At 41.5% G+C, this 15,013-nt stretch overlaps 1 protein-coding gene across 2 annotated transcripts in view; it reads left to right on the forward strand.

Annotated features, from left to right (window-relative positions):
- The window catches only part of jag2b (jagged canonical Notch ligand 2b), a 74,076-nt gene that overhangs the window by 15,654 nt on the left and 43,409 nt on the right, over positions 1-15,013 (forward strand). For both annotated transcript variants that reach the window (XM_074684993.1, XM_074684994.1), the window contains exon 3: positions 12,469-12,523. In XM_074684993.1, coding sequence (XP_074541094.1) covers positions 12,469-12,523 — 55 coding nt within the window. The remainder of the gene's footprint in view (positions 1-12,468; positions 12,524-15,013) is intronic.

Genomic DNA, 15,013 nt, shown 5'->3' on the forward strand with positions numbered 1-15,013 from the left:
TTATTATTATTATTATTATTATTATTATTATTATTATTATTATTTCAATTTTAATTTTTTAATTATTGTGATAGTGGTGACTTTTTTGTGCAGTTGTATGTCCTGCAGTTTTTGAGAATACAATTTATTGACTTTAGCCAAACACTAAAGTTTCCCTCCGGCCCTGGCTTCCTTTTTAAATAATCTTTTGCAGCCAAACATTTTTTTTTAGATTTCTTAGAATTTATCCTTTCCAAAGATTTTTTTGTATGAGTCAGAGGTGGGTAAAAATATTGATTAATTGATGCATCACTATATTTCCTCACTCAACTCAGTATCGATGCAGTAAATCGTATAAAGCCAGCTCCTTCAGCTTTAAAGTCTAACGTTTGAGTTGTTTCATTGCTCTAAAATGTGAGGTGACATACTCCATACGTTCACAAGGGTATGAAAATCCAAAATAACAGCATTTAAACCAATATAAAATTAAATCAATCCCAAATTGCAACCGAAGAAAATCAAAATCGCATTTTTTGGATTGATCTTAGCAATACCCAGCCTTAATAAGAGTCATAGCTTTTTATTATCAGCAGGGAGACCAAGGGCTTGTACACACCCAGCTGGGTATTTTGAAAAATGAATATCCCCCCTCTGTCATTTTCTATGTGTGTCAGTGTTTTCAGATGTAAAACCTGTGCCAGCCAATCAGAATGAACCCCCGTTATTCAGCTGTGACATTTGAGAACCAAAAACTCTGTTTCCCAGCGTCTACACCAAACCATGAAACCTGGGTTTTCCAAAATCCTCACTCTGGCTGGAGTTTCCAGAAAACTTTGTTTTACATTTGGTTTTCTAGATACCAGCTACATTATGTGGACATGGTTTGAGTTTAAGGTTTGAGACTGGTCTGGAGACCAAAGTCCAGTCTCAACTTTTCATCTTTTTGTCTTTTTCTTGGTTGACTAAAAATTAGGTTAAATCAGCATTTTCAATATGGGAGCCACCAAAATTGGACTTCATCAAGACCTCTTCAAAACCATTTGCCTATTTTATCAACTAGCACAATCATTGTTTCCCCAAATTTAGTGAGTCCTATGTTAGGGCCTGTGTCCACCAATAACATTTAAGTGTGGGGAGAAGTCTTCTCACCCACTGGCACTTACTGTTTGGTTATGAAAGTTGTCTCTTATTGTCAACTCTGTTCTAGATTCATCTGTCTGTGTCATGTTTGCTTATAGACCTTGAAATAGTTCCCTCCATCAGTGTCGTTGACCATCTGTTATCAGAGGTCCTGCCTGTTCTTCCCATTTTAGTCGGTAATGGAGAATTGACATTGAAAAATGTGGCACATCTCTTGGCACACGACTATAATCAATAAAAACTGCTCATGCAAAAAGTGTTTTTGAGCTTAATAAGCCAAACACTGGATACCGCTGATCTGCACTGATTTTGCTGCTGTCAGTGGAGACAGGCCCTTGCTTTTTACTTTGTGCTTCACATGCTTGGTGAACCCAGTCTCTTTTACTTGTGGAAGTCTTTTGAAAATATGACTCAATATAAAGTTTGATGCTTCCTATTGTGGTTAAACAATGGCGCCCACAATTAAACATGCCAGTAAAGAACTATAGGGAGAAAAACACAAATTCTTGCTCATTTTCTTTTCGTATACTAAAACTTGTCCCTTTGTTATCACAACACATGCCTCAACCATCCACAAACCCCAGATCAGTCAGTAATGACCTGCTGCTCTCTGATAAAAGCAGTGGTTGAAATGTTTGACCTCTGTGTCCTGTGAGTCCGTGAACGCTCCTGCAGCCCACCGTGTCCCCTGCCTCTTGTTAAATGAATGGTGTGCAGGTGCTGGAGTCTCCTTGTGGGGGTAATTAAAGCACGTCATTACATGGGCAGTTAAATTGTCACTATATTGTTGAACCTGTTTGAAATGATAATGGGCCTCGGCTGGAGGCGGCGCTGTATTGCTCTCCGGTAAGGCGTCCTGTTGCTTTGGATCAGGAGTTAGCCTCTTATGGCATGTCTGCTGAGGGAAATCCGACTCTGAGAGCTGATTGTTTCATGTTTCTTTGAGATTTCTGACTCTCTTATTCTTTAAATGTGCAAGAAATATCTAGAAATCATTATCCTTCCACGTGTTGTTGGATCATGTAATCCTGAGTTTGCTCAGCAGGGAAGAACTCAAACATTGAACCACATAACACGTGCTCATGCATTTCCTACGTTTGTGTGCAGAGTCATTAAGTATTTCAATGCAAATGTGCGTGTGCCGGTGTTTGTTTTACGTGTTGCATACTCTCGGATCACGCTGGTTAATTAGCACCAGGAGGGGAGGGGTTTTGTTGTATTGGAAGTGCATGGGTAATGACCCTGTTGGCATAGTAGCAGCATGCTCAATGAGCCGTGTGTGTGTGTGCACAGCCGGTGTACAACAGCCAGCCAAATGCCTTGCCTTCAGTGCGACATCTCTTGGCACACGGCTCTGGCATCAAGTTGTGTGCAGGATTCACAGCCCCCCCCCCTCCACCTCTATACCCAGCAGAGATATGACTGTTATTCAGTCTGTAACCTGCTTTCTCAACCACACATGTCGATGTAGTAGTATGAATGAAAAGGAAGCTGTGCGGCCAAGAGTCGCTGATCAGTGGTGTCGGTTTGGTCCAATTTCACTGAATGAATCAACAGAGGATCATAAAGTGAAACCATTATTCTTGATCTTTGTTTTATTGAATTACTTCCATCATGTGCAAAAACAAGTAGTCATGGCCGACTGGCATCTTTCCATTCATGCACGTCCATGAAGTGAAGTGAAAAAACTGAATTTCCGCTTGGAATTAATAAAAACATCCACTTCTGCTTTCTCCTTCAAAAGTAGGAAATAATACAGATGCTTTCATTGCATCACTTCTAGATTGCAAAGGAAGAGTGTTCTTAGCGACTGGTTCCTTTTAGGAACCGAGAATGGAAAATTAATGTCAATATGTTGAAACACAAGGCTCAGACTGCTTTGGAAGGGCTTTTAGATGGACAAACAGGAACTTTATTCTACGTTCCAATCCTGAAAGAAATGTTAGTTTTCAAGGTTGGAGAAATACCCTGATAGATGGAAGTGGTCCAGTTTCCAAAATGACGCAAGGAATTATCACACTATAATAGGGCTGCAACGACAAATAAATAAAATTGATAAAAGTCTATCGGTAAAAGCGTCATTATATTTAAGTAAAGGCATTTAGAGCTGCAGCTATCGAATATTTTAGTATCAGAGTTTTGTGCTGAAAATTCCATCGATTAATCAAGTAATCGGATAAAACACATTTATTTAGTTAAAAGGCAGTTATTTTTCAAAATGAAAATTTGTTTCAAGCAAGTGTAAAATCAAGTGACTTTGTGGCTCGTTGAGAAGCAGCTGATGCAGATAAATACATGCTTTCATATCAAACTCCAGAAAAGAAGCAAGATTTGTTGCTAGTTGCTATTTGAAAAAGAGGTGGCTTGAGGGGTCTGAAAACTCTCTAAATGAAGCGTTAGCTCTATTTGAAATACCACTCTTTGATCTTTTTTTAAAATTAAACGGTTCCTTGAGGCGGAGAAAATTCCTCGATCATTTTTTGTAATCGAGTACCTCCAATTAATCGAGGAATCGTTTCAGCTCTAAAAGCATTACTGTATTAGTTTGTCTTCAGTTTTTGTTGTCTTCTTTTTTGTCGGATTATTTTGTGGTTTGCAACTAGCTGAAGGTGCTTTACCACCACCTACTGGACTGGAGTGTAACTACCTGGGCTGCGGGGTTGTATGCGTCACATGCAAACAGATCAGCGTGGCGGAGGAGAAGCTGAGCCAGCAGGTGCTTGAAAGCTGTTTGTCCCCAAAAAATTCCAGAGTTTGGGAGTATTTCACGCTAAGTAATCGACAAAAACGACCTAACATGGCACGGCAGTTTGACTGCAATGATCCAGCACTTAAAACACAAACATGATGGGCTCATCAATGATGAGCTGGGAAGCTCATCAGCATGTTTAGGAGCTACAAAATCCCACCCTGTTTGAAAACCATGAGGAGTTCATTAATTTTGCCTTAGCTTTAGCGTTAGCTGCTACAGACAATGGTAGGGCAGAGGGGGTGAACTGTTTGACCTGCAGGTGAAAAGATTGAGGACATATTTTTATTAATTTGCCTTTTTGGCCCTCTACATTCTTAATCTGATGATATAACAATATACCTTCTGTTATTTTGCCCAAACTGTTGATTCTTTAAGTGACAATACATTTGTGTCATTTGTTATTCTTTACAACACATATCATATACATACCATTAAGCAAACAATAGTCATCAACTAAAATAAGAATGCATTTTTGGTTTTGCAAATTTGACTATCATGCATTCTCATCCTTTTTTTGTCCCGATTAATCAATTAATCGCAATCAATTTCTAAAATAATCATTAGTTTGATGCCCTTTGATGTTTTTTTATTTGATGGTTTAATTCAGTATCATAGGAGTCTTATCATGCGCCCTTGGACTCAGTGTTTGATGGATTTCAAAGGGTCAAGATCCTCTAACTGCCTGCCAGCATCAGCACCCCCATTTGCAAGGATTTTGCCCCTGGAGGTCTTTGATCTTTGCCTCTGAACAGATTGAGGAGCTTGACCGAGACAGATTTTGCAAGTCGTTGAGCCCACCCTCCAGGTAGAAGCGACGGGGAAAGGTGGCTTGGTTCAAAGTCTCAAGTGTCTCTTTCACTGCAAGTGGTGTTGCTGCAGGCTGTGCAGACCTTCAGATATTCAGGCCTTTTATGGTTGCTGGGATGTATTAATTCAAGTTATTGCCTTCAGTAATTTAAACCTTCCAGACAAGGTACGAGATGCATCACATGCTGTTGTTCCAACTGTCCTTGCTATTCAGCAGAAATGGTGCAGCTCGATGCCCTTGCTGGAATAGTGTAGACTCAGCCCTAGTAAAACCAAAAGCTGGGATTGACATCACAGATTAATGAAGATTACATGCAGCGATTACTGGCCACGGGATGAATCGTGATGACCTCATGTCCCATCAGAAGGCAATAAATCAGGAGATGTCAGTGGAGCTCCCGCGAGGAAGAGCTGGGAACAGGGAGGTGGACATTCAGGTCACCTTTCAATGACATGGAAGCAGAAATAGCTTAAAGTTGTGTTCAGAGATTTACTGGTTGGTGCTCGTTGCTGAGTTTTACGGTTATTCCATGGGGTATCCAAAGCATCTCCTTGGAAAAACCCTGAAAGCTCAATCAACATTTAAGGTCTAGGTTTTCCCCTAAAAGAGTCAATCAGTGTCCTTTCTCCTCTCCTTGAATTGTTGGCAGACCGGGATCCCGCCTGGGATTACACACCAGGCCTGGATCTCACATTCTTAGTATTCTTCGAATGCAAACAGGCACATCGCCCCACATGCAGAGGCCTGACCCCTCTTTTGAGAAAGAAGCGTGCAGATCCCATGCTTACTGACCCCAACCTGCCCCGGCTTCCACTTCCCACTGCCACCTCTGTCTTTTTACCCCACTGGCTCACCATCCAATCATCCGTCCACCGCTCATCTGGCGTGGGAACCTACACCTGTGGCTTTCCCCAGACATCACCGCCACTTCCTCTGCCTCAAGAAAACAAGTGTTCTCCATTCCTCTAAAGAACTGTACCAGAAATGAATGAATTGCTGACATTTTGCGCCTTGTTTTGTAAGGATGCCACTTTATTATTAGGTCATCCTGAGGAGACACAGGTTCACTCGGTACATGACACACAAACATCCAATTTTGTTTCACCATGCCCCCCTTCATGACTTGAAAACTAGGATTTCTCTGAGTAAATCCTCTAATCCATTAGGGGAAGGGCCGCCAAGGGTTTTGGAGATTTGACTGACAGAGGATTCTTCGCAGTCTCGGATAAAGTATTTCACACTGTCAGATGTAGTTGATGATTGAGAAAAATGGGACAGGTTGATAAAATTTGAGTATTCCCTGGGTTGTATCACAGTTAAGACTCATGTGACAACTTTTCTGACTTTACCCATGCGACAGTCCCGACCAGGCTCGGTAGCACACATGCTGACACTAATTGTTCCCGTGCTGACTGTGTCTCTTCACTGACAATGGTTTTGATTGGGATGGGGGTGAGTTATGGTGTTGGGACAAGGGTCTTTGTTCAGTAGCCTTTCCCCCTTCCCTCCCCCACTCCTCCCTTTTATCCCCCTGCCCATCCATCTATCTTGTTCCAACCATTTGGGCAGCTGTCACTTAATCCAGCTAATCACTGACTGGGATGGTCTGTGGGAAACCAGGCTAGTCCGTGGCTTTGCTCGACCCCAACATACACTGACTCAGGGATCTATTTAACCAAACGTTTACAGCATGTTGGCATGCAAGCAAGCAAGCCTGGAGACTGGGTGAACCCTGAAGGTGGAGGTCACGGTACAGCCACCTGTTCTTGCTGTGGGATGCTGGGATGCTCCTCTTTTCGTGGTTCGACTCGCGCCGTCACAAGAACCCTTGCCGCTAATGCATCACTGCCACTCGTGATTTCTCTTGTATGCATTGGCATATGCATACACCCACCCACATGTTCAGTCTGGGGCAGCTAGCCCACCCTTTAGTGGTGGGGGGAGGGGGAATGGGTGGAAAGGTCAGAAGCCGAGCGACATGTCATGGGATGATCCACGTTCATGTCAAATAATCCATCTTCGAGGCTGCATCTGTTGTGCGTCTGCAGTCGGACGGGTTGGTGGAGCTCCCAGCAGCAGCAGCAGTGTTACTCTTCACCAGAAACCTCACAGACTCACTCCTCTGCTGTCTTTCCCGCTAACGCCTCACCCGTAGCTACAGTCTCAAACAGCTGTACCCCCCGCGTTCAAACCGCGACCCTTTTGCTCACCCCTGTCCCGTCATCTTCCATCCCCTTCTCTTGTCACCCGTGGTCTTCCACAATAACACTCCCCTCCCCTTCCTCCCGCCACCACCCACAGCCAGACAAGCCTACTTAATCCCACAGCCCAGCAGCAACCAGCCTACCAGCTTGTTGGTCCCCCAGATCAACAACACAGACTGACACACACACACACATTTTCCAATCCCCCTCCCTGTGACTTCTCTTTCCCGCGTCACTGAATCAACCGCAACTCCCTCGAATGGTCGCCTCACGCTTTTCTTTGTACCACCCCCCCTTGTCCACGTCCTATCACTGACATTACAGTAGAGGTCACAGCAGTCACATTGTGGCTACTACAACTGTCACTAGTGGTGACGTAACGAGTGCTATTTAGGTCAGCTGGTTGCCTAGCAGTGTGCCCTGCAGCACACCGGCTAGATTACTCCTGTGCTGCTGGTTAGCTTGATAAGTTTCCATCTGCATGTTTGTGGACGTCTGTTAACTCAAAGTAGGGCCAGCTGTGCAAAATGCTCCAATTATTCAACATTTTGCACATTTTTTTATGACAACTTTTTTATTTTGTTTGTTTTGTTTTTGGATTGCTCATGCCAGGATGTGTGTACATTTTTGAACCCTGTAAGTTTACACTTTATTTTGCATCAGGCAAAACACATCGACCAATGAACAGCATTACCTGGTGTGAAATGAGAAATTAGCTTAAATGCTCATTAGCTTTGCAGTCCCACAACCAAAACTTTATCTCGCAAAGGGACGTTTTAATGGACGTCACATCATTTTCAAAAATCTGTTTGGAGATTGTTAGATGTGGCTCGTGTCTCTCTTCCTGTCTCCTCTCCGGTCCCTCCTCCCTCTGCCTGGAGCTCACCTGAGTTTCATCAGTGCTCAGGTAGGAGAAGGTGATTTAGAGGAGACAGAGGGGAGAGATGCTCCCTCTTCCAATTTCTCCTCCCTTTTCCTACAAAAATGTATCTGTCCGTTTCAAACAATGTTACCGTCACTGCACTACTTTCACGCGTCCTTTACGTTGGCATTGCTGTTAATACATTACTTAATACAATACAACAACCAGGGGGGGCAGCCCAGAGTCAAAAGTTTATGACAACAAAACTCAAAAACAAACATGGCGACTGTGGAGGAGGTATTGATAATCTACTGCTTGCATAAAAGACAAAAACAGAGTAAACTTGTAGGAGGCCGGGATCGGTTCTGCCATTGTTGTTTGTTCTTCATGTCTCACCAAAGCTTTGTATAGAGTAGTACCAGCAACACTGCCCCCCACAGTAACTGGTGGTACTGCACCATATGCTTAATGGAAACTTGCAGAAATGAACGCAGAGCACGGACAGAAGGCTACGTCCTTGTCTGTATTCGTACGTGACATTAAGCATAAATGGGCCTTTAGTTTGTGTTGGAGACCTCTGGTAGTGCAGTTATCAGTTTTTCTTTTGATCCTAGGATTTGCTGGTTTTCTTAGGTCAAGGGGGGGTGCTGGGTGCGACGGTCCAGAGTGTGGCTGGCCCAGTAGCTTCCTACCTTCCTACCTTATGATTATTTCGGCCAGGGTCTCCAGTCCATTTTTGTTTTACTTGAAGTATTGATTTTCTTTGTTTATATATATTTTTATTATTGATTTAATCCAATAAAACTCCATTGACTTCTCCTAAAATGTACCTTTGGTTGTGGTGTCCCTTTTGTAATATCGTCACCCTGTTAAAACAATGGCCTTAGTCATTTTTTCAAGTTTTTGAGAAAACACAAAGAATTTGACCAGATACAGAGCATAGGATATTTATTAACCATTTCAATCAAAAAGGCCTTCACAGTGGATGACTGTTGACATGCAGAGAACATTGTGTGTCAATCATGAAACATTAAAGAATAAAGCAACTTAGTCGACTTTAAAGCTGGCTTAAACTGACTTTTCCTTCCATTGTGGAAACTCCAAACTGAAATTACCCTGAGTTAAAAAGGCAGTCCTTTTCCTCACTTCTCCAGGTCTTCTTTAATGAATTTTTTATTGAACTTAACCCATTTCCAACATCCAGTTTTGACAACTTTTTGAACCCTGATCATTAACTGTCCTTTAATTCCATAAAGCAAACTCAAAACATAAATAATTCCAACCTAAACTGAACAAATGTCAGGTCAATCATACGCTGAGTAAGCATACTCATACATCTCCAACCAAAAAGCAAAAACATTTCCTTAATTTTAAAACTTTGAGGGGTTTTATTACCTTGTGCTCGTTTATGTTTGATTACAGAAATAAGTGGGCTAGCCAGGAATAGTTAGCTAGCTAAAAGTGGCTAAATCTGTAGTTAAACTATGACTTGTGAAATTTAGACTGAATTACAACACAACATTTGATAGTGAGCCGAATCACTCACCAGTAGAAACTGATTCAAGAATCATGTTTACTGAAGTTTCGGTTTCTTCTTGAAGCAGCCGCCATCATGAAAGCTTGTTAAATTGCCCAAGTCACACATTTTATCCTAAATAATCCAAAATTTTGACTTAGGCTAGAAATAGAATGGCTTGAGTTACCCTCTTGACATAGGACATTTTCCTATAAAGCATAAAGAGCATGATCCTTTTGGTTAAAGAGTTACGCAATTTTGCCAGAGATGGCCAGCATCAAGAGGTGATCTAAGCCAAAAACTCATTTTCCTCAAAAATGACTTGGGCCATTATTCTAATAGGTGGGTATAGGGGACTGTAACAGAGACACCAACTCAGCATTAGTTCCTGAGTATTTTTAATAACAATTGCATCAGATTAGCTGATCTTTAACCACGTTCCAACTTTAGAGTGGGTGTCAGAGCCAGGCTCATTGGAAACATGAGGCCCAGGGTGCAAACCATCACACTTGGATCTTAATTAGGACCTGTCCTGAGAACCGTAATCCACTACAGCCCATGATAAGCCAGTTTAAGACCTGATATTTGCGCCAGACAATGTCCTGCCTTTGATATGAGAGTCACAGAGGCATAATGGTGTCATGACAGGGGCGAGACTGGATCACTGTATGACAAAGCTGTGTGTGTTTGTCTGAGTGTGTGTGTGGGAAGCTCTTCCTCGGTGCTGTAACGTGATATAATATCACACTGGGACACGTGTTGTTTGGCTGCTGTGAGATCAATATGATGCTCAAAGGCATGGTGGTTACCTCTTTTCATCAGATTGGAGATGTCACTGCCATGAAATGCCCAAAAATTATTCCTGACGGATAAAAATCTTCCAGAGAAATTCTTTATCCAGCTTTCCAGTGGTTTGCTGATAACAGGAATAGGAGTGTTGATATTCCAGAGAAAAGTTTGGTACATCCCAGGCAGTTTGCCTTTCCTCTGTGTGTGTATTTGTGTGTGTGTGTGTGTGTGTGTGTGTGTGTGTCCACATCTCTGCGTCCTCTCCTGGCTTCTCCTCACAGATGTGCTGTCTGTATCTGGCTCTCCTCATCTCTGAATCATTGGGTTTCACCGGCAGCGTAACTCAAGCTCACCTCGCCGTAACGGAGCCAAGTTTCATACGAGAAACTCTGTAGTAGCAACAAAATCGATTTTTGCATCATCCTGGAGAGTGTGTGTGTGTGTGTGTGTATTTGTGTGTGTAAGCAGAGGCTTGTTGGAGAGTAGCATGACCATAGCTGAAATAACATCGTCCGTATTGTGAAGGAGTGATGTTTATTTGTATGATTTACGAGGGGTGGGAGAAAAAATCGAAGTATTAGGGTTCTAGGATTTTTTTGTTTAATGATTTTAATTTTTTTTATTTTTATTTATTTATTTATTTATTTTTCAAATTTAATCCTTCACTTAATTTTTTGATTGGGAGAAAGTTGAGATGTCAGCTCCCCTGGATAAATCTTAAAAACATGACTCACATGTGGTGCAAAGTTTTGGGAAAATATCCTCTTGTGCTAGTCTTCGAGTTTTTGTCTGTTGTTATCATCATTTGCTTATATGCTGAGTTGTTTTTTTTATTGATCTCAAACTACACCCCCTGATGGGAATAGTCTGGAATTGACCTTTTTTTTCCCCTCTCCTCTCCAAGTGTTGCTTTTTTCATATCTTTTGCAAAGGGGCGCTGGGTAGCTAGCAGCTCCTAGGTTCATCCCATTTCTGTTTTTCCCCATGTTGGTTTTCTTATATGTCTTGGAAAGGATGTAACTGAAATGAAATTTCCTTTCAGGGATCAATAAAGTATTCTGATTCTGATTCTAATACTTGGGTCACGATAAGACAATATCACGATATCACAATATTGTGATATATTGCGATCTTCCACTCAGTTAACTTTTCTATTTTATTGTGTTTGAAAAAAATGAAAGCCAATTGCAGTGTTTCACACATAACTTCATAACTTTCGTAACTTTTAAAACTTTCACACTTGACTTGAAAACAGAAAGTTCGTCAAGTTTGTCACTTAAACTACTGTGACGTTTAACTAATGTTGCAAAAAGTTATTGGGCGAAAGTCATGGTCAGTTGGTGACACTGATAAATATCACTTAGTGTCACCAATGTTACTCATAAAAAAATCTAATATTGCACAAAAAATGACTTTGATTTTTATTGTATCAGTCTGCTACACTTTAAAAATTAAACTTGAAATTATTTAAAAGTAACCGACCCAAGAATAGAGAGAAAATATTGATGTTTACAGCATCAAAACCCACATCATCAAGTTTAGGAATAAAATATTTTGAATATACTCTGAGATTATATTTATTATACAGTTTATGGGCAACATACAGTGGAGTAGCTCTTCGGCGCCATCTACTGCAGTGGTGGTGCAGAGGAGATATTGTACTTCCAACTCACCTAAAATATCAATATTGAGAGTTGTAATATCAATATTTTATCATGAATCGAAGTATCACGATATATTGCCAATATTTTTTCTCGCCTCTATGATATAGTCTGTAGACATCATCATCATCATTTTTCTTTTTCTCTTCCTTCTTTCTGTCTGGTGTTAAAAGAAGCAAACTTAAAATCGCGCAAGTCTGAAATATCGAAGAATCGCAACTTAAATCAAATCAGCACCCCAAAAATCGTAAAAGAATCAAATCGGGAGAAAAGCACATCATTCCAGCACCATGATTTACTTCCTTTTGTTTGAGGTGTTTATCTCGCTGCCTCTAAATATTTGCTTTTCATAATGGGTAGCACTGAAATACATGAATGAAACATGTTGAGTGTCATTCACTTCATCATTCTTAGCTTGTTAAAAAATGAAATACTTGTGTGCTAGCGAGCTGTGACTAGTTGCAAGTGAAAGTGAGCAGAACATAATTCAGAGACCCTTTGACAGCAGCATTGCACCCTAACAGGTTTCCTGTAGACGTGCACAAAAACGACTCATTTGTAAATGCTTAAGGACATTTTTTCCTCACCTCAGGGCATGGTTCAAAGGAATAACATGGGAGCACACACACACACACACACACACACACACACACACACACACACACACACACACACACACACAGCTGTTTGAGTATCAATGTTTCTGATATTTGTTTTCAAACGTGACTTAACCCCTCTATGTTTCCTTTCTCTGCAGCGGACGTACACGTTGATCGTGGAGGCTCACGACTGGGACAACGGCACAAAAAGCAGTAAGTCTGAGATTCTCACACAGCTCGGTGGTGTTGCTTCTGTCAGCTGCTGCTGATGAGGATGAAAATGGTTTGAAGCTCAAAGATTTTCTGTCGGGAGTTTCCTTTAATGTGTGAATGTGTCAAACTTTTGCTGGAGATCCCTCTGGTTTTTTGAAGAGATGCACCAAGTATGGGACGTTTGTTTGGTGCATAATACACAAGCTAGTCCATTAATAGATTAGAATTTTGTCTCTATCTATCTATCTATCTATCTATCTATCTATCTATCTATCTATCTATCTATCTATCTATCTATCTATCTATCTATCTATCTATCTATCTATCTGAATGTGACTTACTTTTTGGACTTTGTGGGCAAACGTATTATCTTAGAAGTTTTAACTGTTGGATTCAAAGAGTATCAAGATTTTGTTCGGACAATTAAAAGCCAGTTTGTTATTGTTTCATGACAATATGTCTGGTTATAAACATGAAAAAAGAAAAACAAATGTGTTGTTGGGGACTGAAATCGGACGTGAGGAAGAAAATGCACCTATGGGACTTGGTTAACATGTAGATTAGAGATGTCTTTGGCCACAGGGGGCGCCAAAATTGACATAAACATAAAGTTCCTCTGAGAAGCTCTACATTGGAAATTGTTTGGAGTGGGACAAAAAATAGATATACTGTATGGAAGGATTTTTTGTCTTAACATTTTTAAATCGTGATTTTTTTTTGTTCAATTTTTCTTTTTCAAATTGAAGTTGTTTATTTTAGTCTTTGTATATAGAATAGAATAGAATAGAATAGAAAATGCTTTATTTATCCCCGAGGGGAAATTCAGGAGTCACCGCAGCATTTAAGAAAACAAAAGTAAGAAAGAGTATAGAAAGTGCAAAAAGGTCCATAAGAAATTAGATGACGACATCCCGTCCACCACTCGTCCACCACTCTCCAGCCCAGCCAGTCTCCACCTCCACAGGGTCCAGGACTGAGCCTCCCCAGCAGTCTGTTCAGTCTCTGTCTCCTGGATCCTGTCTGCCCACAGCAGGTGAAGCTCCTCCAATGTGTCGCGGCGTCCGATGTCTGCTCCGTCAGCCACGTCCGTGAACAGCACAATGCCGCTGGGGTAGCACAGCTAGCTCATCCATCCCCCGGGGCTAGATCCCACGTTCCCAACAACGATGGATGGAAGGACAGGTCCACGTCGTCACCTCCCAGCTCACATCCGAGAACCAGCACGTCGTCCTCACCGCCTCCTCCTCAGCTCGAGGGAAATCATCAAGCCCTACACTAGTTAGCATTTACATGCTACAGGCTGCTAACAGCTGAGTTCACATGTAAACAATGCAGCCATGGTTACATGTAGGATCTCCAGACAAACACAGGAGAAAAGTAGTAAAAAAATATCGCCGAAGCCACAAAAAGTTTGGTGTCCGTGACCGACAATGAACCATACAAAGTGATGATCCACTCCAAATACAAAGATGACGAAAAAGAGACGAAAAAATTACAAGAAACGGACAAAGACGAGAGAGCTGCTGCAACAGGCAGCTACTTGGGCAGCGCCTAGCATATATATATATATTATATATATATATGATATATATATATAAGCTGTGTTGGAAAAAAAGTAAAGAAGTTATGTGCATGTTTTGGGAAACTATGGCTCCTGATAAACCCTGTAGACATCAAAAATGTGATTACAATAATCGTAAATACCAAACAATTGCAATTGTAATCAAATCGGCAACCTCAGAAATCGTAGAAGAACCGAATTGGGGAAAAAAGAATATTGTCCCAGCCCTAGAAATTATTGCACTCCCTGAACAGATCTACACTTTTATGTTGACTCTTTCTTTTTCTTTCGCTCTGTGTTACCCCCAGAACAGGTGTGGAGCTATAACACATAGGCTAGGACGTGTAGCTTACATGATGATCAGAGGGGGAGCTCTAATTTGGATCAAAACAAAATTTGCTTGAATAATCTGTTTGACTAACTGTCTTGGTTTTGTCTGTCTGGGGAAAAAAAAATCTCTTTCTGCTCACATAATATTTTAGAACCAGGGAATCAAAAAGCAAAGAGCGCCCTCTGCTGTTAATAAAGGGAACCAATTACACATTTTTCACCTCTCTTATTTGTTTCCACCCTTGTATGTGTCCATTTTTCACTTTCTGCCATCCTGTGAAGTTCTGCTGAGAGGCAACAGGTTGAAAGCACGCAGCGCTGTAAAGACGCTTCATATAGACCAGTCTTTGCTTATTTCTCAGCTATGCAGGCTGCGGCGGCGAGTTGTGACCAGCTGTATCCTGTTTTCCTTTCCTTATGTCCGCTGGGTGGACTCCTGTACAACCCCTCTTTCCCGTCTGAGCAGTAGCCCAGTCTGGGAGGAAGAGGACCCATTCAGGTCTATAAGGTCTGAGTGTGTGGACTTAGCTTTGATGTGCAGGGACAGCGGCATATTTCACCAGTCTGTACAATACGGCTCTGTGCGTTCAGGCATGTAC

This window comes from Halichoeres trimaculatus, unplaced genomic scaffold (genome assembly GCF_033239565.1).
Source record: "Halichoeres trimaculatus isolate MK-OKI-2021-1 unplaced genomic scaffold, fHalTri1.1 fHalTri1_scaffold_13, whole genome shotgun sequence".
Classification (NCBI taxonomy): Eukaryota; Metazoa; Chordata; class Actinopteri; order Labriformes; family Labridae; genus Halichoeres; species Halichoeres trimaculatus.